Source organism: Micropterus salmoides, unplaced genomic scaffold (genome assembly GCF_014851395.1).
Source record: "Micropterus salmoides isolate LMB-PRFRI ecotype aquatic unplaced genomic scaffold, ASM1485139v1 Ms_hic_scaffold_18, whole genome shotgun sequence".
NCBI classification, from domain to species: Eukaryota; Metazoa; Chordata; class Actinopteri; order Centrarchiformes; family Centrarchidae; genus Micropterus; species Micropterus salmoides.
This window is the reverse complement of record NW_024040928.1, coordinates 29,838,466-29,860,239: the sequence shown is the minus strand read 5'-3', so window position 1 is coordinate 29,860,239 and position 21,774 is coordinate 29,838,466. Positions and strand designations below refer to the sequence as shown.

General features: G+C 40.5%; 1 protein-coding gene across 2 annotated transcripts in view; it reads right to left on the bottom strand.

Moving 5' to 3' along the window:
* LOC119909429 overlaps positions 1–21,357 on the bottom strand; it is a 33,169-nt gene extending 11,812 nt beyond the window's left edge. The window contains exons 1-6 of one of the 2 annotated variants that reach the window (XM_038727677.1): positions 21,041–21,357; positions 20,706–20,904; positions 20,072–20,230; positions 19,275–19,446; positions 18,992–19,092; positions 13,848–14,030 (exon numbers count right to left, since the gene is read on the bottom strand). In XM_038727677.1, the coding sequence (XP_038583605.1) occupies positions 13,851–14,030; positions 18,992–19,092; positions 19,275–19,446; positions 20,072–20,230; positions 20,706–20,762 (669 nt within the window). In that variant the 5' untranslated portion in view covers positions 20,763–20,904; positions 21,041–21,357 and the 3' untranslated portion in view covers positions 13,848–13,850. Of the gene's footprint in view, positions 1–13,847; positions 14,031–18,381; positions 18,905–18,991; positions 19,093–19,274; positions 19,447–20,071; positions 20,231–20,705; positions 20,905–21,040 lie in introns of those variants that run through there. The other variant, XM_038727678.1, reaches the window with a different exon arrangement.
* Positions 21,358–21,774: the final 417 nt, after the last annotated feature.

Genomic DNA, 21,774 nt, shown 5'->3' with positions numbered 1-21,774 from the left:
AGAATTTCTGTTTTGTCTGAGTTCAGCTGGAGGAAATTATTTGACATCCATTTTTTAAGGCAGTTGTTAAGTGAACTCAGCATTCCAGGGTCTGTGGATCTGACAGGCAAGTACATTTGTGTGTCATCAGCATAAATATGAAAAGAAATACCATGTTTATGGATAATATGTCCAAGGGGAAGCAGATACAAGGAAAAAAAAATGGATCTTAAGACCGACCCCTGAGGCACACCATATTTAACTGGACAGAACGATGAGACATAGTTGTTTACAGACACACAAAACTTCCTATTTGACAGGTAGGATGAAAACCATTCTAGGGCAGTACCAGAGATCCCCACCCAGTGCCTCAGTCTGTCTAACATGATGTTGTGATCAATGGTGTCAAAAGCAGCGCTGAGGTCCAGGAGTACAAGGACTGAGCACATGCCTTCATCAGCAGACATTAAAAGGTCATTGGTGACTTTAAGCAGGGCAGTCTCAGTGCTGTGGTACTTCCTAAAACCAGACTGAAACTTTTCAAATATTTTGTTATTTTCCAGTACAGTGAGCAGCTGTTTGGACACAATTCTTTCTAGAATCTTTGCAATAAAAGGCAGTTTTAAAATTGGTCTAAAATTTTGTGGGAGGGAGGGATCTAAACCAGGTTTCTTTAAAAGTGGGTTCACGCAAGCCGTTTTAAAATAATCAGGGACACAACCAGTAGATAGGGAGCTGTTGAAAACAGAGATCAAATGGGGCCCAACAGAATCCATTACTTTCAGTAAAAACTTTGTAGGTATTACATCAAGTGGGCTGGAGGACACTCTCATTTGTGATACTGTTTTCAAAAGCTCAGACAAGTCGATGGGATAAAACTGGTTAAAACTCTCTTGTTGCTGGTGAGGAACCTCTGAGTAAGAGGCCGCGGGGGTAATAGGGGCTCTGATTGACACCACCTTATTGGTAAAATAAGATAAAAACAATTCACAGTCATCATTACTTCCAGCTGAGGCACAAGGAGGGGTTGGGTTTACCAGCTGATCCACAGTCTTAAACAGAAACCTGGGATTGTGTTTATGTGATGTGGGCTTTGTAGATCATTGGCAGACTTTCTGGGGAAGACCTGGTCTGATTTGGAGAGACGGCATCCATCCCACTTGGGAAGGAGCAGCTCTCATTTCTAGAAATCTGGCCAAGTTTATTAGTGGACCAAATCCATGACAACCCAGAGTTGAGACCAGGAGGCAGAATCGCAGTCTAACACACCTCTCTGCTCCTCCATTTCAGGAGTTACTTAGTGAAAATCCTATAGTGACGGTGTCTGTCCCCCGACCATCGAAATTATTTAAATCAAAGGTAAACAGAAGAAGAGCTGTGCATAAAAACCTCATAAAAATTAAAACCAAAAGAGCAATAGTGCAAACTAATAGGAGAGTTAAATGTGGACTCTTAAACATCAGATCTCTCTCTTCTAAAGGTGTACTAGTAAATGAACTAATATCAGATTATGATATTGATTTATTTTGTCTTACTGAAACCTGGCTGGGTGATGGAGAATATGTTAGCCTAAATGAATCCACCCCTCAGTCATATTAATACTCACATTCCTCGAGGCACAGGCCGAGGAGGTGGAGTTGCAGCTATCTTCGACTCTAGCCTACTAATCAGCTCTAAACCTAAACCAAACTATAACTCATTTGAAAGCCTTGTTCTTGGTCTTTCGCACCCAAGTTGGAAATCACTGCAACCAATTCTCTTCGTTATAGTGTACCGAGCACCTGGCCCGTACTCTGAATTCTTATCTGAATTTGCAGAGTTTTTGTCAACTTTAGTCCTTAAAACGGACAAAGTTATTATTGTAGGGGATTTTAATATTCACGTGGACGTTGAGAATGACAGCTTCAGTACTGCGTTCATCTCTCTGTTAGATTCCATCGGCTTCTCTCAGAGTGTTCATGAACCGACTCACTGTTTTAACCACACCCTCGACCTTGTTTTGGTGTATGGTATTGAAATTGAACATTTAGTGGTGTTCCCACAGAATCCCTCTTTGTCCGACCACTGTTTCATAACTTTTGAGTTTGTATTGCTGAACTACTCGCCATTGGGCAAAAATTTCTATACAAGATGTCTGTCTGATAGTGCTGTAGCTAAATTTAAGGATGCGATTCCATCAGCTCTAAATTCATTATCTAGTCACAAAGTAACAGAGGACTCCTATGCTAATTTCATACCCTCCCAAATTGATCATCTTGTTGATAGTGCTGCAGGCTCGCTGCGAATGACACTCGACTCTGTAGCCCCTCTAAAAAAGAAAATACTAAAACAAAGACGGTTAGCTCCATGGTATAATACTGAAACTCGCAAATTAAAGCAAATATCGCGGAAACTTGAGAGGAATTGGCGTTCCACCAAACTGGAAAATTCTCGTTTAATTTGGCAAGATAGTCTTAAAACTTGTAGGAAGGCCCTCCGTAATGCCAGAGCAGCGTACTACTCGTCATTAATAGAGGAAAATATGAACAACCCCAGGTTTCTTTTCAGCACTGTAGCCAGGCTGACAGAGAGTCACAGCTCTATTGAGCCAAGTATTCCCATAGCTCTCAGTAGTTACGATTTCATGAGCTTCTTTAATGATAAAATTCTAACTATTAGAGACAAAATTCACCAAGACCTGCCCTCAACTGGCACCGACTTATCTCTTAACTCAGGAACCTTAGAAACAGCTATAGAACCAGATACATGTTTAGACTGTTTTGCTTCCCTCAATCTTTACCAACTAACTTCAATAATTTCTTCATCTAAACCATCAACCTGCCTCTTAGACTCCATCCCGACTAGGCTGCTTAAAGATGTTTTACCCTTAGTCAGCACCTCTATACTAGATATGATCAATCTATCTTTATCAACAGGCTATGTACCACAGTACTTTAAAGTAGCTGTAATTAAACCTCTTCTGAAAAAGCCCAAACTTGATCCGGATGTTTTAGCCAACTATAGACCTCAGGAGGCAGACACCATCTCCACATTTAAGAGTAGGCTTAAGACTTTCCTCTTTGATAAAGCTTATAGTTAGGGCTGGCTCAGGTGAGTCCTGAACCATCCCTTAGTTATGCTGCTATAGGCCTAGACTGCTGGGGGATTTCCCATGATGCACTGAGCTCTCGCTCTCTCTCTTGCCCTCTCTCTCTCTTTCTCTCTCCCCCCCCTTCACCCCAACCGGTGGAGGCAGATGGCCGCCCACCCTGAGCCATGGTTCTGCTCGAGGTTTCTGCCTCTTAAAAGGAAGTTTTTCCTTGCCTCTGTCTCCTAGTGCTGCTCTTGGTGGGAACTGTTGGGCTTCTGTAAATAGAGTACGGTCTAGACCTGCTCTTTATGAAAAGCGCTGTGAGATAACTGTTGTTGTGATTTGGCGCTATATAAATAAAATTGAATTGAAAATTGAATTGAATTTGAATTGAACTATCACTCTCGTCAACGCCACCAGACTCCATTGATAAAAATAATAGTTTTACTTTACTTGGTCTACTGCTGCATATTGTGTTATGGTGGTATTTTTAACCCTTTAAAAACCTTGTCAGGTTGTGGAGTGTTTATGTGTGTGTTCTGTTGTAGGTGTCAGGAGGCGGGGTCGTCGTCATCAACATGTATTGGAGCCACCTGGGGCCCGGTGTTCCCCTTCGAGGCAACTCGAACTGCGTCGGTGACGACACTATGGGAACGCCTTTGGGCATGGCAGGGCTGAAACATGAATGAAACTACTCCAATCCTATTGGTGTTGCTTGATGGATTATCATGAAAAAAGCCTTTTTATGCTGCATTCAAACATTGATTGGCTGATTTTATAGATTGTCAGACACAGAAGGGATAAAAGTAAAAACACGTGTTTTCCACATGGTCTCAAGATGTTGAAAGACAAAAACCCCCCACAGAGAATCAGATGACATTCAACATAAATACTAAACAGTTTCATTGTCATTTCAAATTTCATTATCAATCTGTTACCCTGATCCATAATAATGTCCTGCTGACAAAGTACTTTGTTACTGTAGGCTACTTAAGTAGTTTTTAATCGGTATCTGTTCTTTACTTGAGTATTTTTAGTTGTTGTAGCATACGCAGAGACAGTCCAGCACAGAGCTGGACGGCCCTGCCTCACTTTCTTGTCAAGGGTGAACGCGAATGTTTACAACTTTGATGAGAGGATGAATAGGGTTAGGCACGAGCAGAGAAAAACTCAATGAGAGTGAAGTGCAGGAACAGCAGTCAGGTAAACTTGTGTTTTCCATGTTGATTTTGAGTGTGACTCCAAATCCAGACCTCCATGGGTTGATAAATTTGATTTCTATTGATAATTTTTGTGTGATTTTGTTGTCAGCACATTCAACTATGTAAAGAAAGGAATATTTAATGAGATTATTTCATTCATTCAGATCTAGGAGGTGTTATTTTAGTGTTCCCTTTATTTTTTTGAGCAGTGTATATAAAATTTTATAAAAATCTGTGGATGCATTGTTGATTTCTCTGGGTTATGAGTCAGATTCCCAGCTGAGTTCTTTAAAGAGGAAATTGTTATTTTATCTTTATTCAATTTCAATTGGTTGGCTAAGAATCTGCTGGATTTATGTTCAAAGTTCTCCAAGCGTAGTCTCTGCAACAGAAATTGGGTCTTTTTATCAATAATTTCATTTAATTCAAGTTTTAATTTTCTCAGATCATTCAGCATGTGTTCCTGTGGGGAGGCAGCAAGGGTAGTTTCTGTTTTTATTTTTTGTTCTAGCTCTAACTCACGAGATCTCTAAGGCAGGATTATTTTACCTCTTATGACTGTTGTGCTGCCTCCCAAAGAAGACATTATAAAATCTAGATCTTTAAGCAATGATGCATTAAGTCTCCAACCACTAGTTGGCCGTGTGACCCTTTTTTTAGTACTGATAGTGATAGGGTGAATCTGAGTGTCGGAAATGTCATAATTGAGCTGCTAACCAAAAAATAGTCAAGGCGAGAATATGAGTGGTGGACTGGTGAAAAGAAGGTATATTCTCTAAGAGTGGGGTGGTGAGAACGCCAAACATCGCAGACACCAAAATCGCTCATGTATTGTTTAAGGGTGTCTGTTGATTTCCAAATACGGTGACCACCTGCCGTACTGAGCCTGTCAACTGCTGGATTACATACCATGTTGAAGTCGCCTCCTAATATAAGAGCTGTGTCTGAGTTAGCAGAGAGTGAGTTGAAGAAAGCATGAAAAAAGGAGGGGTCGTCAACATTCGGGCCATAGATATTGGCGATTCATAAAGGAGTATTTTGAAAAGAAATGTTAACAATAATAAATCGACCTTCTGGATCAATAGTAGTGGTATTATGTTTGAAGTGTGTTTTTCTATGTATCATAAATTTGTTTTGAGTTATAACAGGCTGAGTACGAGTGAGGAAACTGTGGTGAAGTTAGTTTATCTGCTGTCTTGGGTAAATGAGTCTCCTGTAGTAGGACAATGTCTGCTTGCAGATTATTTAGATGGTTAAAAATTTTTAATCTCTAATTTTTAAGCTGTAATGATGTGAGAGGCGCTGTGACCATGTGATGAGAAGATATGATCATGCATATTGCACATGTCATCAATATAAAAGCAATATTATTTCTATTGTATTTCATTTAAAAGCATGTGATATTTATTTGTCATAAAGGCTTAAAAACATTTCATTTCATATTCATATTGGTTGTTAGTTAAAATGATTTGTATTGTGTGTAAACATGATTAATATGTGAACACAATTTATGTGCAAATTATTTGTGAAGCTACATAGAAGCCTTTTGTATTTCTTCTGTTTTATTCTGTAGTTTTCACGGTGTTCATGGTGCACGTTGAAAGGAATAATAAATCGACACCCGTTTGAAACTCTCTGCGTCTTGATCAATAAATCCAAGGGGCCGCTACAGTGAAAACTCATCGCTGCACCAGCCCTGTCATCCCTGGTGAGAAGGTGACGCCATCACATCCGAGGTCCAACTACCAACCTGATACCAGCCAGTTTACATCGCTTCCATCCAACTCCTGCACCCAGGCAAGACTTGAAATGGACAGCATGCTTAAGGTACAACTAGAGATGCAAAAAGAGACACTGGATGCCAAGGAGCAAAGAGGCTAAAAAATGGACAATTTCTTCACACGCAAACTTACAGCATAACTGAAGTGACTTAAATAATAACGTGGTATTATAAGGTCAAAATAACTTGTGAGCTAATTCTCAGTTCCTAACGCTTCTAAAAATTGTGACTATTTCAAGACCAATGTGCTTGTGTCATGTCTATTTATGAAAAGGTTGAAGGGTGAATTTTGTTGTTACTGCAGTTTTATGCTAAAATCCTTTTAGATGTCCATAATTTGTTAACGCTTGGCATAAAAATTACTCTGTAGTAAAAGATAACTGCAGCTTACAAGTGCAAATTCAGGCGTAGGACAATCAAAGGCTACACTCGACTTAAAGCAGCAGCACAAACAAACAAGATGTCACGTAAAGACACACCATGCAGGTCCAGCTCACGTGAAAGAAAGCTAACAGAGAAAGGCCAAGAGATGCATGACCAAGACACCAGAAAACGTGAGAAAGCATTTAACAAGACCTATGACTCTTGGAAGCTCGTAGTAAGGGAGACTAGGAAAAAATTAAAAACCCTCTGTTCATCAGAAGACCTTAATGAATTACAGCAAGACATTCAAGCAAAGCATGATGACGTAGGCCAGCAGTATGAACCTATCCTACGTAACGGTAACACCACACCAGAGACTGTAAAGAAAATGGATGCCTGTGTTACGCTAACAAAAGACATTTGTGACCTCATAAGTAACCATCTAGAGACCATTAATCAAGATTATAATGACCAACTTGAGAAGGAAAGGGTAAGAGAAACATTAAGCAAAGATGAATATGGGTCTGTCTTTGTCCACACTAAAACTGAAACGGTAAGCTCTGCGGAGTCACCGGAGAGATTGAGCAACCACTCCAGCTCAGCCAGTACCCACAGCAGTAGAGTAGATGCACAAGCAGAGCTTGCGGCTAAGCTGGAACAATCAAAAGCCATGAAAGAAACCAAGCACAGCAAGCACATCTTCACAAGTTAGAGAATGAATGGAAACTTAAAGAGGCAAAAATGTTAGTAGAAATGAAACAAAAAGAGGTGGAAATGCAACAACAGTTGGAACAAGAGAGAGCCAAATTGCAGCAGTTACAAGCAGCAAAAGACGTTGCCATAGCAGCAGCTCGTGTGAGAGCATATGATGATTTTGAAGGTTTTGAGAACCATGATGAGGAGATTGACAAAACTAACTCTGCTTGCTACAGAACGGAAACTGAACCTCGATTAAATCCTGATGCTGCATCCTTCCAACTTCACCAAGCTGCTCCTGAAGTGACAATGACCCAGGAGTCTGTCAGTCTAGCCCAAGCAATCGCCAGCTCATTAAGCATGAATCGCTTGCCGGTTCCCGAACCAACCACGTTCAGTGGTGACCCTTTACAGTTTACAGATTGGAAGATGTCATTCATAGCTCTTATTGACCGAAAACCTCTCCCACCAAGTGAGAAGATGTTCTACCTCAAAAATTATCTTGCTGGAGAGGCGCGCAAAGCTGTAGAAGGTTTCTTTTATCGAGATTCAGAGAGCGCATACAATGGAGCATGGAAAGCCTTACAAGACAGATATGGGAACCCGTTCATCATTCAAAAGGCTTTCCGAGATAAGCTCATGAGATAGCCAAAAATCAACACAAACGACCCATTAGCTCTACAAGGGTTCGCTGACTTCCTCCAAGGCTGCACTGAGGCGATCCCACACGTCAAAGGATTAGCTATCCTTAATGATTGTGAGTAAAACCACAAGTTGCTCAAAAAACTACCAGAATGGATAGTGCGCAAGTGGAGTCGAATTGTTGTAGAGGAACTTGACACATGCGGAAGCTATCCAGACCTTGCATCCTTCACAAAGTTCCTGAGCAAAGAGGCACGGATAGCCTGTAACCCTATTGCTTCTCCACTGTTGATGAATTTCAAGGCCATAGATGAAAGATCACTAAAGAGAGCCAAAGCTTTCAATACAAAAGCACAAACGAAGAGTTTCGCTCAGGAGAAACAAGAAACAAACGGCAGTAAACCAAAATCACCTTGCTCCGTCTGTAAAAGTGAAGCTCATAACATCATCAAGTGTCCCACCTTCGCAGCAAAGAGTGCTGAAGATAAGAGGGCATTCATCTGTGAAAATCGGCTGTGCTTTGGGTGCCTGAGGAAGGGTCACATGACCAAAGATTGTAAGAGGCGACACACATGCAACATATGCAGCCGTCATTACCCAACCTGCTTGCACGATGACATGAAACAAAGACCTGTGGAAGCAACAACGAATACCACAGAAAACCATGCAATCTTGGAAACGCACAAGGTCGTGTCCCATACATCAACACAACGTGCTGCCGCTACCTCAAGTATTGTCCCAGTCCTTGTGTCTTCAATACAAGAGCCACACAGAGAAGTACTTACATATGCAATACTGGACACACAGAGTGACTCCACGTTTGTCTTAGAAGATGTACTTGACAAACTGAACGTGGATGCCCAGCCAGTAAAACTGAAACTGAGTACTATGACGGCTATTGACACAATCATATCCAGCAAGAACGTCCATGGTCTACAAGTTCGAGGACTGCACTCTAAGAACCACATCCAAGTACAGCAGGCCTACAGCCGTGACTTTATCCCGGTGGACAAGTCTTACATCCCAACAAGGAAACCGCATTACTGTGGCCTCATCTCAGACATTTGGCAGATAAGTTACCACCCCTTCAAGAATGTGATGTAGGGCTCCTGATTGGATATGACTGTCCATCAGCACTGGCTCCTCTTGAGGTCATCATTGGGGAGAAAAATCAACCGTTTGCACAGAGATCAAAACTAGGATGGAGTATCATAGGCTCATCAAACCCTCACCTAGATAGACAAGGAAGTCAGAGCTTTGTGCATTGGCTCACAGTAAAAGAACTGCCAATTCCATCGGCGACAGATGTTCTAAAAGCCCTAGAATCAGACTTCACAGAGAGAGCTTATGAAGATAAATATGCGTCCCAGAACGATGTTCATTTCATACAGTTCCTCAGTGACAACATCACACAGAAGAAAGATGGGCATTATGAGATGCCCCTCCCTTTCAAGGGAAACAGTCCACCCAACCTACCAAACAACAAGAGACTAGCCACAGTTCGCCTGCAGTGCCTTAAGAAGAAATTAAAGACCAACAAACAATATTATAATCAATACAAAACATTCATGGAAGAAACAATTAACAAGGGTGATGCAGAGCCTGCCCCTACAACATCTGCTGGAGAGACTGAGTGGTACCTTCCGCATCACGTCATCTATCACCCCAGAAAACCAGACAAGCTGAGGGTTGTATTTGACTGTTCAGCCAAATTCCATGGGGTTTCTCTAAACGACACTCTTTTAACTAGGCCTGATCTTATCAATCCTCTGGTAGGAGTTCTTTGCCGCTTCAGGAAGGAGGCCGTAGCGATTATCTGTGATATCGAAAGAATGTTTTATCAGTTCTCGGTTACTCCTGAGTCCCGGAATTATCTGAAATTCCTCTGGTGGAAAGGTGGAGATTTGGAGAAGGAACCACAGGAATTCAGGATGGTGGTTCATCTCTTCGGAGCCGCCTCATTCCCAGGATGCGCCAATTTTGGCTTGAAACATCTGGCACGGCAACACAAAGCTACCTATCCATTGGCATCAACATTTGTAGAGAAGAACTTTTATGTTGATGACGGGTTAGTCAGCATCCCATCGGTCGAGGAAGCCAAGAAACTGATCACTGAGTCACAGGAGTTGTGCAAAAGAGGAGGCCTACGCCTCCATAAATTCAACTCAAATGAGGAAGCAGCCCTCGCCACCTTAGATCCCTCAGAAAGAGCAGCAACCATCAAACCTCTGGGACTCGATCCAACCCTATCAGAGCGTGCACTCGGCATTCAATGGTCGATTAAAACGGACACTTTCAGCTTTAGCAGCAACTTAAAAGATCAGCCTTCAACCCGGCGTGGTTGCCTTTCTGTCATTGCCTCTCTTTATGACCCACTTGGATTCATCGCTCCATTCAGTCTAACTGGAAAGCGTATACTTCAAGAGCTGTGTCACAGAGGCATCGGATGGGATGATCCACTCCCAGAAGATATGAGGCCACGGTGGGAGGAGTGGATAAATGGGCTTCACAGGTTGAAAGAGGTTTCAATTCCGAGATGTTACCACCCATATGACTTCCACAACATTGTCAGAGTAGAGCTGCACCACTTTTCGGATGCCAGCTGCGTGGGATACGGTGCATGTTCTTACCTCAGGTATAAAAATGACAAGGATGAAGTCCATTGCAGTCTCGTGTTGGCGAAAGCAAGAGTTGCACCCTCAAAGGTCACAAGTATCCCGAGGCTAGAACTCGCGGCAGCTGTGGTTTCTACAAAAGTCAGTGTCATGTTAAAAGGTGAACTTGACATAAAGATTGATGAAGAGGTTTTCTGGACAGATTCACAAGTTGTGCTTGGGTACATTAACAATGATGCCCGTAGGTTCCACATATATGTTGCGAACCGTGTTCAGCTGATAAGGGATAACAATGATCCCAGTCAGTGGCACTATGTAGACACCGCAGAAAACCCGGCAGATCATGCTTCCCGAGGTCTTCGTGCCATCAGAATTACTCGTGGGTGATCCAGAAGTCAAGACAATTCAGGTGCTTGCAACAGAAGTCAAAAACTACAATGACATCCTCAGGCGTTTGAGTCAGTTTTCCTCCTGGACAACAATTCTTAAGGCGGTGGCAAGAATCAAGAGGCTGGGGTCTAAACAGAAACAACACAGTGAGTATGTGACTGTTAAGGAGCGTGAGAAGGCTGCAGACGAAGTGATTAAGATCTTACAGCAGCAAGCCTTCCCCCAGGAGATAAAGATGCTTCAGGGCAAAAGAGACCTTCCAAAATCAAACTCTCTTTTCCGTCTCGACCCTATCTGGTCTGAAGGACTCCTCTGTGTTGGTGGGAGATTGAACCAGTCATCGCTCTGTCACAAAGTTAAGCACCCAGTCATCTTATCATCACCAAGCTGATTGTGTCCCATTTCCACGCTAAGACATATCATCAGGGGCGAAGCCAGACTTTAATGGAGCTTCGGGCCAACGGATTCTGGGTAATTGGTGGGAGCAAGTTGGTTGCTAAGCTGATACACGCTTGTGTGTTTTGCAGGAAACTGCGACGGCCGACAGAGACACAGCAAATGGCCGAACTTCCCAAAGAACGCGTCGAAGCCTCAGCACCTTTCACATACAGCGCCATGGACTGTTTCGGCCCGTTCATTGTAAAGAAAGCCCGCAAAGAATACAAAAGATACGGCTTGATTTTCACATGTCTGTACTCTAGAGCTGTTCATATTGAAATGCTCGAAGATTTGTCAACAGACTCATTCATCAACTCATTGAGATGCTTCATCAGCCTGAGAGGAGCTGTTCAACAACTACGCTCTGACCAAGGCTCTAATTTTGTTGGCGCCAGGAATGAGCTCAAGGAAGCACTTAAACAATGTGACACTAAGCTGCTGGAAATCTTCCTGACTGAGAAGCAGTTAGAATTTGTCTTCAATGCTCCCTCTGACAGTCACGCAGGCGGTGTCTGGGAACGCCAGATCAGAACTGTTAGAAACGTGCTGAATGCCACCTTTGCACAGTGCCCAGGTCGACTTGATGACACCTCCCTCAGAACACTGCTATATGAGGCCATGGCTATTGTTAACAGCCGCCCATTAACAGTGGATGGAATCAATGATCCTCAGGCACTGGAGCCTATAACACCGAATCACCTCATACTGATGAAATCTAAAGTTGCTCTTCCTCCTCCTGGAGTATTTGTCAAGGAGGACCTGTATGCGACAAAAAGGTGGAGAAGAGTTAAGTATCTTATCGAACAGTTTTGGAGCCACTGGAAAAAGGAGTATCTGTTGAACTTGTCCATAAGACAGAAATGGCACTCACCTCAGCGCAACCTCAAAGTGAATGATATTGTCATTATTAAAGATGACAATCTCCCAAGAAATCAGTGGCAACTTGGACAAGTGATTGAGACTGTTCAAAGTAGTGATGGCTTAGTTCGTCGAGTTAAAGTGCACTAGGATTACTACTACTAGTACTAGGATTTGGTGGGAGTGTAAATGTCTGATAACAGGCTGAATACGAGTGAGGAAACTGTGGTGAAGTTAGTTTATCTGCTGTCTTGGGTAAATGAGTCTCCTGTAGTAGGACAATGTCTGCTTGCAGATTATTTAGATGGTTAAAAAATTTTAATCTCTAATTTTTAAGCTGTAACGATGTGTTTCAGCCTGTGAGAGGCGCTGTGACCATGTGATGAGCAGATATGAGCATTTCTGAGGTAGAGGAGGGTTTTTGAGCTTCAGAGATTAAATTAATCAAAATGAGAGTTAATGTAAATTCTGATTTTAATGACTCATCTCTCATAAGTGAACAAAACAAAAGTCTGTAAAGATGTGTTATTATTCTAGATGTATTCTATATGTTCCTTAATATAAATTCGGGCTCCTTTAATCTCTGAATTTAAGGCCTCACACATATATGCATGATAAAGAAGTCCACTAAAAAGTTAATTAAAGTTATGAGAGCAGCTCACTGTTAAGACTTCACTTTGTTCTGTTAAGATTAAAATTCAGTAACTTATAAAGACACTTATTCCTGCACATTCCACCTTAAAGAGAAGATAAAAATAGCATTTACAACACAAACAAACAGGAACAATAGAATCGTCTTGATGAATGTGTCATTTTTTTTCTTTATGCTGCAATAAAACAAAATGTTTGAAGCTTTACATTGTGCAGCTTGTAAATGTCTGATAAATCGCATTAATATTCTCCTACATAGTATTATATTTATATATTTAATAAGACTTAAAAGACACTGATTGTGAAGTAATGTTGATACAGTATAACGAACCCCTTTTAGTTTTTCTCAGAGCTACTCATTATAAGCGATGAAATCTTACATGAACACTCCATTCTGTTTTTAGCACTTTTAGTTATTTCACAATTTTCTCTGATTTGAGTGGGCAGGACTCAAATAGTTAGTCAGTTAAATCTGATCACACACACACACACACACTCCTATAGAACCAGATTAGCTCAGGTTCTGACTGTTAGATTCTTCAGAAAGAATAACCAAAGATGTTTGTTTTGTTTTTTTAAAACCTTAATTGTTGCTAATTTAGTCATAAATATTTCATGTTGGGAAGAAATACTAAAAACATTTGAAGCCACATTTTCAGGGGCTTTACACTAAAACATACAAATATTCAAAAAATCAGGAATTCATATACAAGATTGTTATAAAACCTGATTGTTTGTAATGAAATACAGCCTTTTTATGCTGCATTCAAACATTGATTTTATAGATTATCAGGCACAGTACGAATATCTAAAGGAAAACATTTGTTTTCAACATGGCCCCACGATGTTAGAAAACAAAGAAAACAGAAAGAAGCATGAGACTAAAATCCAAAAGCACATCACCACAATTAAAGAAATAAAAAAAAACTCCACATCAAAAAACAAAAACAGCTTAAGTAACAATGCCATTTCAAATGACATTATCAATCTGTTACCCTGATCCATAAAAATGTCCTGCTGACCCAACATGAAGCTGAACACCACCAGTAAAAAGGAACTTCTGGCTACATTATTCACTGGCAGCACTTTACATGAAGCACACACCTGGTATTATAGCTGCTGAGTATGCAGGACCTCTGTTATCTGAGAACACTGAGGAGCATGTCTCAACATTCAGACTGACTCTTTTTGAAGTTGATGCCGTCTTCTCCAAAGTTGATGATGTTTGTCAGTGCGCTCAGGAGCAGCGAGTCAACATCATTGTTGAGGTTGATTTCTTCATGGTAGTTCTTCACAGGGAAGATGCAGTTCATGGGAATACCCACTTCTGCACTGAACTGCTCCATCTACAGTTTAAAAAGATCAACAGCTCAGTTAACATCTCAGAGTTTTAAAGGCTTTTTGTGCTCACTGCACCAATCTGGACTGGACAACTGATAACAACTTTATTAAGTGGATCAGGTGTTGGCCAAACGTAACCGATCCATGCATTTTACAACGAAGGCAGTGTCGTGGAAATTGTATATTTCCCGGTGGAGAATTGAACAAATAAAATAATTAGGCTACAACAAACTGTTGTTTTGGGCTAATTTATTAAAAATGAGAAAAGAACAGAGTTCAGCTGGCTCAGATGTGTACCATGTGGAAAGAGCTGCATAAACTTTTTAAGACAATGGCACAAATGTTTTGTCTACAGAGGAGCCTTTCTCAGCCTTGAAACTTTGGGAAGGGAACAAGAAGAAAACAATTCAACAGCATATTGGACAGTATAATAACAAAGAAGGTTGAGTATTAAGCATGCATATAAGTAATAATAGTAATTTAAGCATAATAGCAATTTTTACCACCACATGCAGTGGTAGGCCTTTACTGTGAAACTGAAAATGGAGACTGCCGTTAGCGGTTAGCTAACATCAACAGAAGTTGGCTTGATCTAAGACAAGATATCTGTTGCAACAATGACTTTCTGTTGTCAGGATTGGGAGGCTGCGTACAACAATTCAATATGTCCTTCACATGTCCCTTCAAAGCCTGTTTTATGTCTTCCACTTTGACACCTTTGTTTGGATCCAGACCCATGATGTCACTGAAGACAAAAGGGTAAAATGACTGTGGACTTTCTTTTTGGATCTTGTAGGTTGTGTACTGTAAAGCACATATGGAGAAAAGGGCAGTTATTATATTATTACCACTATAGAGCAAACATAGACACATTAATACCCAGCGAGCATATACAGTATCTCACAAAAATGAGTACACCCCTCACATTTTTGTCAATATTTGATCAAATCTTTTCATGTGACAACACTAAAGACTAAACACTAAAATTACACTTTGCTACGAAAAAAAGTAGTGAAAGTGAAAGTAAAGTAGTGAGTGTGCAGCTTGTATAACAGTGTAAATTTGCTGTCCCCTCAAAATAACACATCACACAGCCATTAATGTCTAAACTGCTGGAAACACATCAAACTTTTTTATTTGATTTACAGCTGGAAGCTGGAAAGTGGAATCTTTTCCCATTCTTGCTTCATGTACGTCTTCTGCTGCTCAACCATCTGGTACGCTGCTGCCACCACTAGGGATAAAGGCAGGCTGCAGCGTATCATTCACTCTGCAGAGACGGTGATTGGCTGCAATCTTCACTTCATGACTTCAGGACCTGTACGCCTCCGACGAGCAGGAAAGATTGCAGCTGACCCCTCCCACCCCGGACACAAACTGTTTCAGACTCTCCCCTCTTGCAGGAGGCTGCGGTCCATCAGGACCAAAACCTCTCGCCACATAAACAGCTTCTTCCCGTCTGCAGCCTCATTAACAAGGCCCAGGTCCCCCACTGACACTCCCCCTTTCAAATAATACAATCGTCTCTGCACATGTAAATATTATTTCATTTCATATGATGCACATTGGACATATGTGTTGTTAATTGTTCATCTTTGTTGTGGTATATTTTTATATATTTATTTACACAATATCCTATTCCACAACACGTCTGCACAACACAAACCGGAATAATGCACATGTAAATATCTGCGATGAAATTTTATTTCTATAGCTCCAATTCATAACAGAAGTTATCTCATTAGACTTCTCATGATAAAGCAGAATTCAGCAGTTCCAGACCATAATCTTTGTAATTTTATTAACAGACAACCAACAATTCCCACCATGAGCAAGCACTTGGCTACATTGGCAAGGAAAAGGCGGTACATACAAAACGGAGAGCTATTGAGGAAATAGTCACTTAATTTTAACAAAAAAGTGTATTGGATTACAATCACTTGCTAATCCTAAAATATGACAGTGCCTGACCATTAAGGGCTTTGTAGGTGTGCAGAAGGATTCTTGTAAGTTCACGTGCTGCAACATTCAGGCAGCCTGATAATAAGGAACTGCAGTAATCCAGCCTGCATAGACTGTATAAAAGAAGTGGATGTAGCCATTGTGACGTCGCCCGTTGGTTTGTTGACTACCGTTTTGAAGCCTCAAGTTTGGCATTTGGCCGTCGCCATCTCGTTTTTTTTTTTTTAGCCAAAAGAGATCATATTCAGATGAGAAGGTGGAGCTAGCTTGCTCAGTTATCAAGGTTTATCTGTAAATCACAAACTGTGATATTTAAGCTAGTTTTGGCTTAGAAAATTGCAGGTCAACCAGGTTTTACATTTTTAAGGCCTCAAAGTTGCGAACTGATTGGTTTCATCTGGCTTGATCGATAGATAATTGAGTATCATCTGCATAACAATGAAAATGTATTGCGGTTCAGTATGTAAGTTTCAGTGGCATCTAGAGGTAAAACCAACTCCTCACACTGTAAACAGCTGATCACTCATCACAGAAAATGAGTGATCAGCTGTTTGCAGTGATGGCGCATAGATAAGATGCTTGCCTTTTGGTGTGGGAGACCTGGGTTCGATTCCCACAGTGAGCCATCCACCTTGTGTCAAGACACTTAAACCCTCGTTGCTCCAGAGGCGTGCGACCTCTGACATGTATAGCAATTGTAAGTCGCTTTGGATAAAAGCGTCAGATAAATGTATGGGATTGGTGCTCCTCGGTGTGACAGTTTAAGGCAGAACTCCGCAGCCGCTCGGCTCTCTGCCTTTAAATCCTTCGTGTCCATCGGGTTCAGGTTCAGCACTTATAATAGTATCTGACTGAACAGTAACTCCATTACAGGAGGTAGCTAAATCTCACATTGCCTGTTTGTAAAGTTTACCATTAACATAACGTCAGCTAACTGAGAGCTGAGCCTTTACAACTTCACACAGACGCCTTTTCTTCAAAGCATTCTCACCTTAATGTCTAACACTAAGGTTAATCTAATAGCGTTACATTTTGGCTTCTGTCAATCAAAGCGGCCACACCCCAAATAATGCAGAATTTTAAGGCTTAATATAATTTAAACAGGTGAGTTATAAAAAAAAAATTCACCACCCTCACAGTTGTCACAAAGGGCAAATTTAGCGATATGCACTAAAACCATTTTTTGAACCAGGCTGTAAACATGTTTTATTCTGCTGTAAAGTTGGGCTTTTTAACATAGGGGTCAATGGAGATTGACTCCCTTCTGCAGCCAGCCTCAAGTGGCCACTCGATGAATTGCAGTTTCAGATACTTCCGTATTGGTATCGGAGGAGAAGCTACGGTGGCCGACGCTCTGTCGGCTCTTGTGCTAAATAATACGTGTGGTCCTCCATTTATCCGAATTTCACTTCTCTATTTATACACACTCCTTAAAACAAAGATTAACTAAGGTTTTGAGAGTTAAACGCTTAATAACCAAAGACATTTGTTTTTTATTGCTGCTTAAAATATCTCACTAAAGTTACTTAAAATTACAAAGATTGCTGAGATCAAGCTGCTTATTCAAATCCAACATGATGTTCTACTTTTCGCATGTCGTCTACCACAATTAATACATAAATTGTTAAAATAATCCAGATTAACGTTACATTAATTAGAATAAATTCAGACAGGATTAGAATTGAATATTGTAAATATAACTAAATGTTGTTTCTAGAGCAGCAACAGTAAAGTCAATATATACTATACACTTTAACAGGTATATTGATTAAGTATTGGCGTTTTACTGATGAATGTTATGCATTAAGGCCTCCTTACAGTAGCAAGCTGTCATCACCTCAGTAATCTTCACTTCTCTGTATGTGTGGGAGCTCACAGGATTTCTGTATTCTTAATTTGTTGTTCACCATGTAACGTTGGCATAATCACAGACAGAATATGCTGAGTTTATTATGTCCTCTGATTTTAATGCATCAGGTATGCGTAGAGGTGTCAACATCTCAAAGGCTTCCTGCACACCTGTAGCCATGACAACACCAACATGTTCTCACTTCCATCTCTTCACATATGGTTGCTTTGTCAAGACCCCTTGTGCAACAAGTTCTGAAAATGTCAACTGTGTAAATCACGCAAAATAGTTTTTAACCTGAGAAGAAATCTCATCACGCTTTAATCTTGCAAGACTGACGCAGAGACCGTCCAGCCGCAAAGAGCCTATCTGTAAAAGCCAAAGAGATCGAGGTGTTTATCAGGGGAACTACAGCTCACAATCCATTCCAGCACAGCAGCTCGCTGCTTGTTTGGGACGCGCTTGTTGTCCAAAAACAGACATTTTAGCCTATTTTCCTGCACCACTTACAGATAGCCGACTATAAAAGTCACAAATGGCAACAACTGTATTTGGTTGTGTTTTCTCACTATGAGTATTTTATTTATCACTGCACCTTTACATCAAAGGGAAATATGATGAATTACCAGACATTACCAGTGTGAAGAAGTTTTAGATTTACAAACCAAAGAAATATGTATTTTGCATCTTCAGCTCTACAAGAGCTTAAAATAAAGTTATGATGGTTTGTTCATTTGAATAATTAACAGCGTGTAATACAGCGAATGAATATGTAGGTAGTCTACAGTATATGTTTTAAAAAAGCTGCAAACAGAAATACAAAGATCTACTGAATGTCATAGAATGATATCCCTACGCAGAATACGTGGTTATAGATGATGGATGGCTGTGTGAACATTACGCATCGTCTTATTGTTGTTGCATCTCTTCTCCGAAGTCGAGGATGTGCGTCAGCGTGTTCAGGATCAGTGAGTCAGTGTCGTTGTCTAAGTCGGTTTCTTCATGGTAGTTCTTCACAGGGAAGATGCAGTTCATGGGAAAACCCACTTCTGCACTGAACGTCCCCATCTAAGATAAAAGAATCACATCTCAGTTCACAAATTACAGCTCAGAGCTTTGTGCCAAGTGGAGATGTGTAAACTCATAAAAACTTACCAATGACTTCAGTTTCCTGCTCCTGTAGACGTTCTTTACATCTTGTTTGATTTCAGGACAAGCTGCATCAATTTTGGTGAGGACGGCCACTTGAGGAATTCCTGCCAGGAGAACAGGAAACATTAAGGTGGACCAATTACATTTGACTTTTATCCAGCCAGACCACAGCTGCTGTTCTACTACTATAGAAACCTACAGGAGGTAAATTAATCCGAGTGTTTGAATTATTGGTTCCATCGACCTCAGTGTGGATACGAATGTAAAAGTTGATTTCTGCTCTCACCCAGATCACTGGCCTCCTCCCTGATGTGCTGTATTGCTTCTACATCATCTTTTTTCATCAGAGACACTGTGCTGGCATCAATGACACAAACCAGAATGCGCACTTTGTCGTTGGCAGTTGGATCTGTGTTGTAGAATCGATCCTCCTTTGATATCTTACGTTCAGAATTAAACTGAAAAACAAAGTCAGATCTAGTTGAGGTAACTTCATTACTTTTTAACCTGGATCCTATTTTCCCATGTTGTTGTGTCTAATGTGACTAATTGGGCAAACTTACCTTTTGTTTAATCTATAATGTTACATCACTCTCGTCAAAGCCAGACCTCGCCTTTTACCTCGCTGAACGAAGGAGTTACTGGTCTACTGCTGCCTTGATTGGTTAGTTTATTTGTGTTATTGTGTGACTTTGGTGTTTTCAACCCTTTAAAACATAAATATGAGCAGTGGGGACATTAAGGGAATTCTATTCTGGTGTGTTTGTGTGTGTGAGTGCACGGAAGTAGTTCATGCCACTGCTGTTAAAAACGTCTGGACACGCCACTGTTTAGAGGACATACTTTGACGGGGTGCAAAGATTACAGCTCTGTTTCACTGTTGCCAACTGCAGCGCACTAGATTAAAACTGCACCAGTTTCAAAAATGTTGTCCCAGTAAGTCACAAAGACACGGGAATATAGGGTCCAGGTTGGAAAATACCCTTTAAAAGATGTCAATAACTAAGATTAATATAATGAGAAACTGATTAACTGTTTTGTTTTAACTAAATAATGTCAAAGTTTTAAAAATGCAGTAACTACCGTGTAACCGTCTCTCACATGTCCCTTCATCACCCGTTTGACGTCTTTCATGTGATTTCTTCTGTTTTTGAAGCTGGTGTTTCGCAGGCCTGCCATGTCATTGAGGACAAACGGGTAAAAGGTGTTCCTGCTTCCTTTTTGGATCCTGTAGGTTGTGTACTGTGAACCACATGTAGACAAAACGCAGTTATTAAGCATGTAGTCTTTTAGCATTGTGGGTAATGTAATCTCTGGTTCTGCTGCATCAATATTAAAACATTTAAACATACAGATTCTGACGATGTTTCCAGTTTTACACATGCAAGTACAGTGATTGTATGTTGACTTTTGAGCACTGCCAAAATGTGGAACTACTGGACTGTGACGGACCACATCCTGTGTGGACAAACAGGATGCAGAGCTGTGGCTGAAGTTGCTGCGCTGATAATGTGCTGCTTTCAGTCTGTTTGGACAATGTGTTAAACCGTTTATGTGCACAGAACTAGCGGCATCAGTGTTAGTTGTTGGGATGAGGACTATGAATGGTTACTTAGCTTTGTTAGGTTTTATAAACATTTCCAAAGCTTTGCATATACAGTACATTTGAGATTATTTCCTACTCACTATATCAACAGAATTAAACTTTTCTTCATACGGTTTTGGTGCAACTGAAGGTAGAAGCTGTATTATCCACCCTAGCCTGACTGCACATTCTGTCTTCTAACACGCTGCGGACAGAGTTGATGAAACTGGACTTTCCAGCTCCAACCAGACCATGAAGTAAAATCCTCAGCTGCCGGTTTTCAGGTTGGGGTTTGTAGTTGTTGACATACCGCAAAGCGCTCCGTTTGTCTCTGCTCAGGGAAGGAAACTTAACATCACATTCAAAACAAAAACTGAGATAACGTGCAACAACTGAGCAGTAAAAGAGTAAAAAAATAATAACTGAGCTTTTTAGGTTCTGTGAAATATAAAAAAACACAAACTCACTCCCAGTTTATGTTTCTCCATGGCGTATCAAGAACTGACAAGTACAAAACAAAATGTTTGATCACTGATATCACAGTGCAACATGTGATTAAATAATAAAAATCTGTAAGTCATCTTACGTGGAGGTGGATCTGCAGGTTTAGAATTTCTTCCTCCCATTGCTGGAAAGTAAAGCATTTACTCCGAGTTCACATTTAAAGATCATTTTTCTTTTTGCTTTAAAACCAAAATGACCTGGTTGGATATTTTAATCTTAATGTTATATATAGTATATTACATTGAACATTTACAATAACTAACTTGTAAATGTGATTTGTGAGAGTAAACAAAAAACAGTTTAAACTGAACTTTTAAACAGAAGAACTAGTTTCTTATAAAAACACGTCATCTTGTATGTTGATTAATTTTACAAGCATAAACAAAGTCCATGGACATCACAGAAACGTCTTACTTTTGGTCAGCTGAAAGACAGTGAAAGAATTTGATGTGTCTGATGCTAGTGTTACCTCTGGTTAGTGTGTTATTTACATACCACCTCCACGCCTCAGCCAAAACACGTGACTTAACAGACATCCTCTATAAACCACAGAAGACTTTTACTTTCAGTTTTCAGAATCTGTTTTTCTAAAGTTATCTACTGGAAGATCCAAACATTCTTTTCCTCTGAGCAAAGTTTTTGCTTCTGCTTTTTCTTTTAAATGGAAAGGGAACAGAATTCACTTCAATTTTATTTT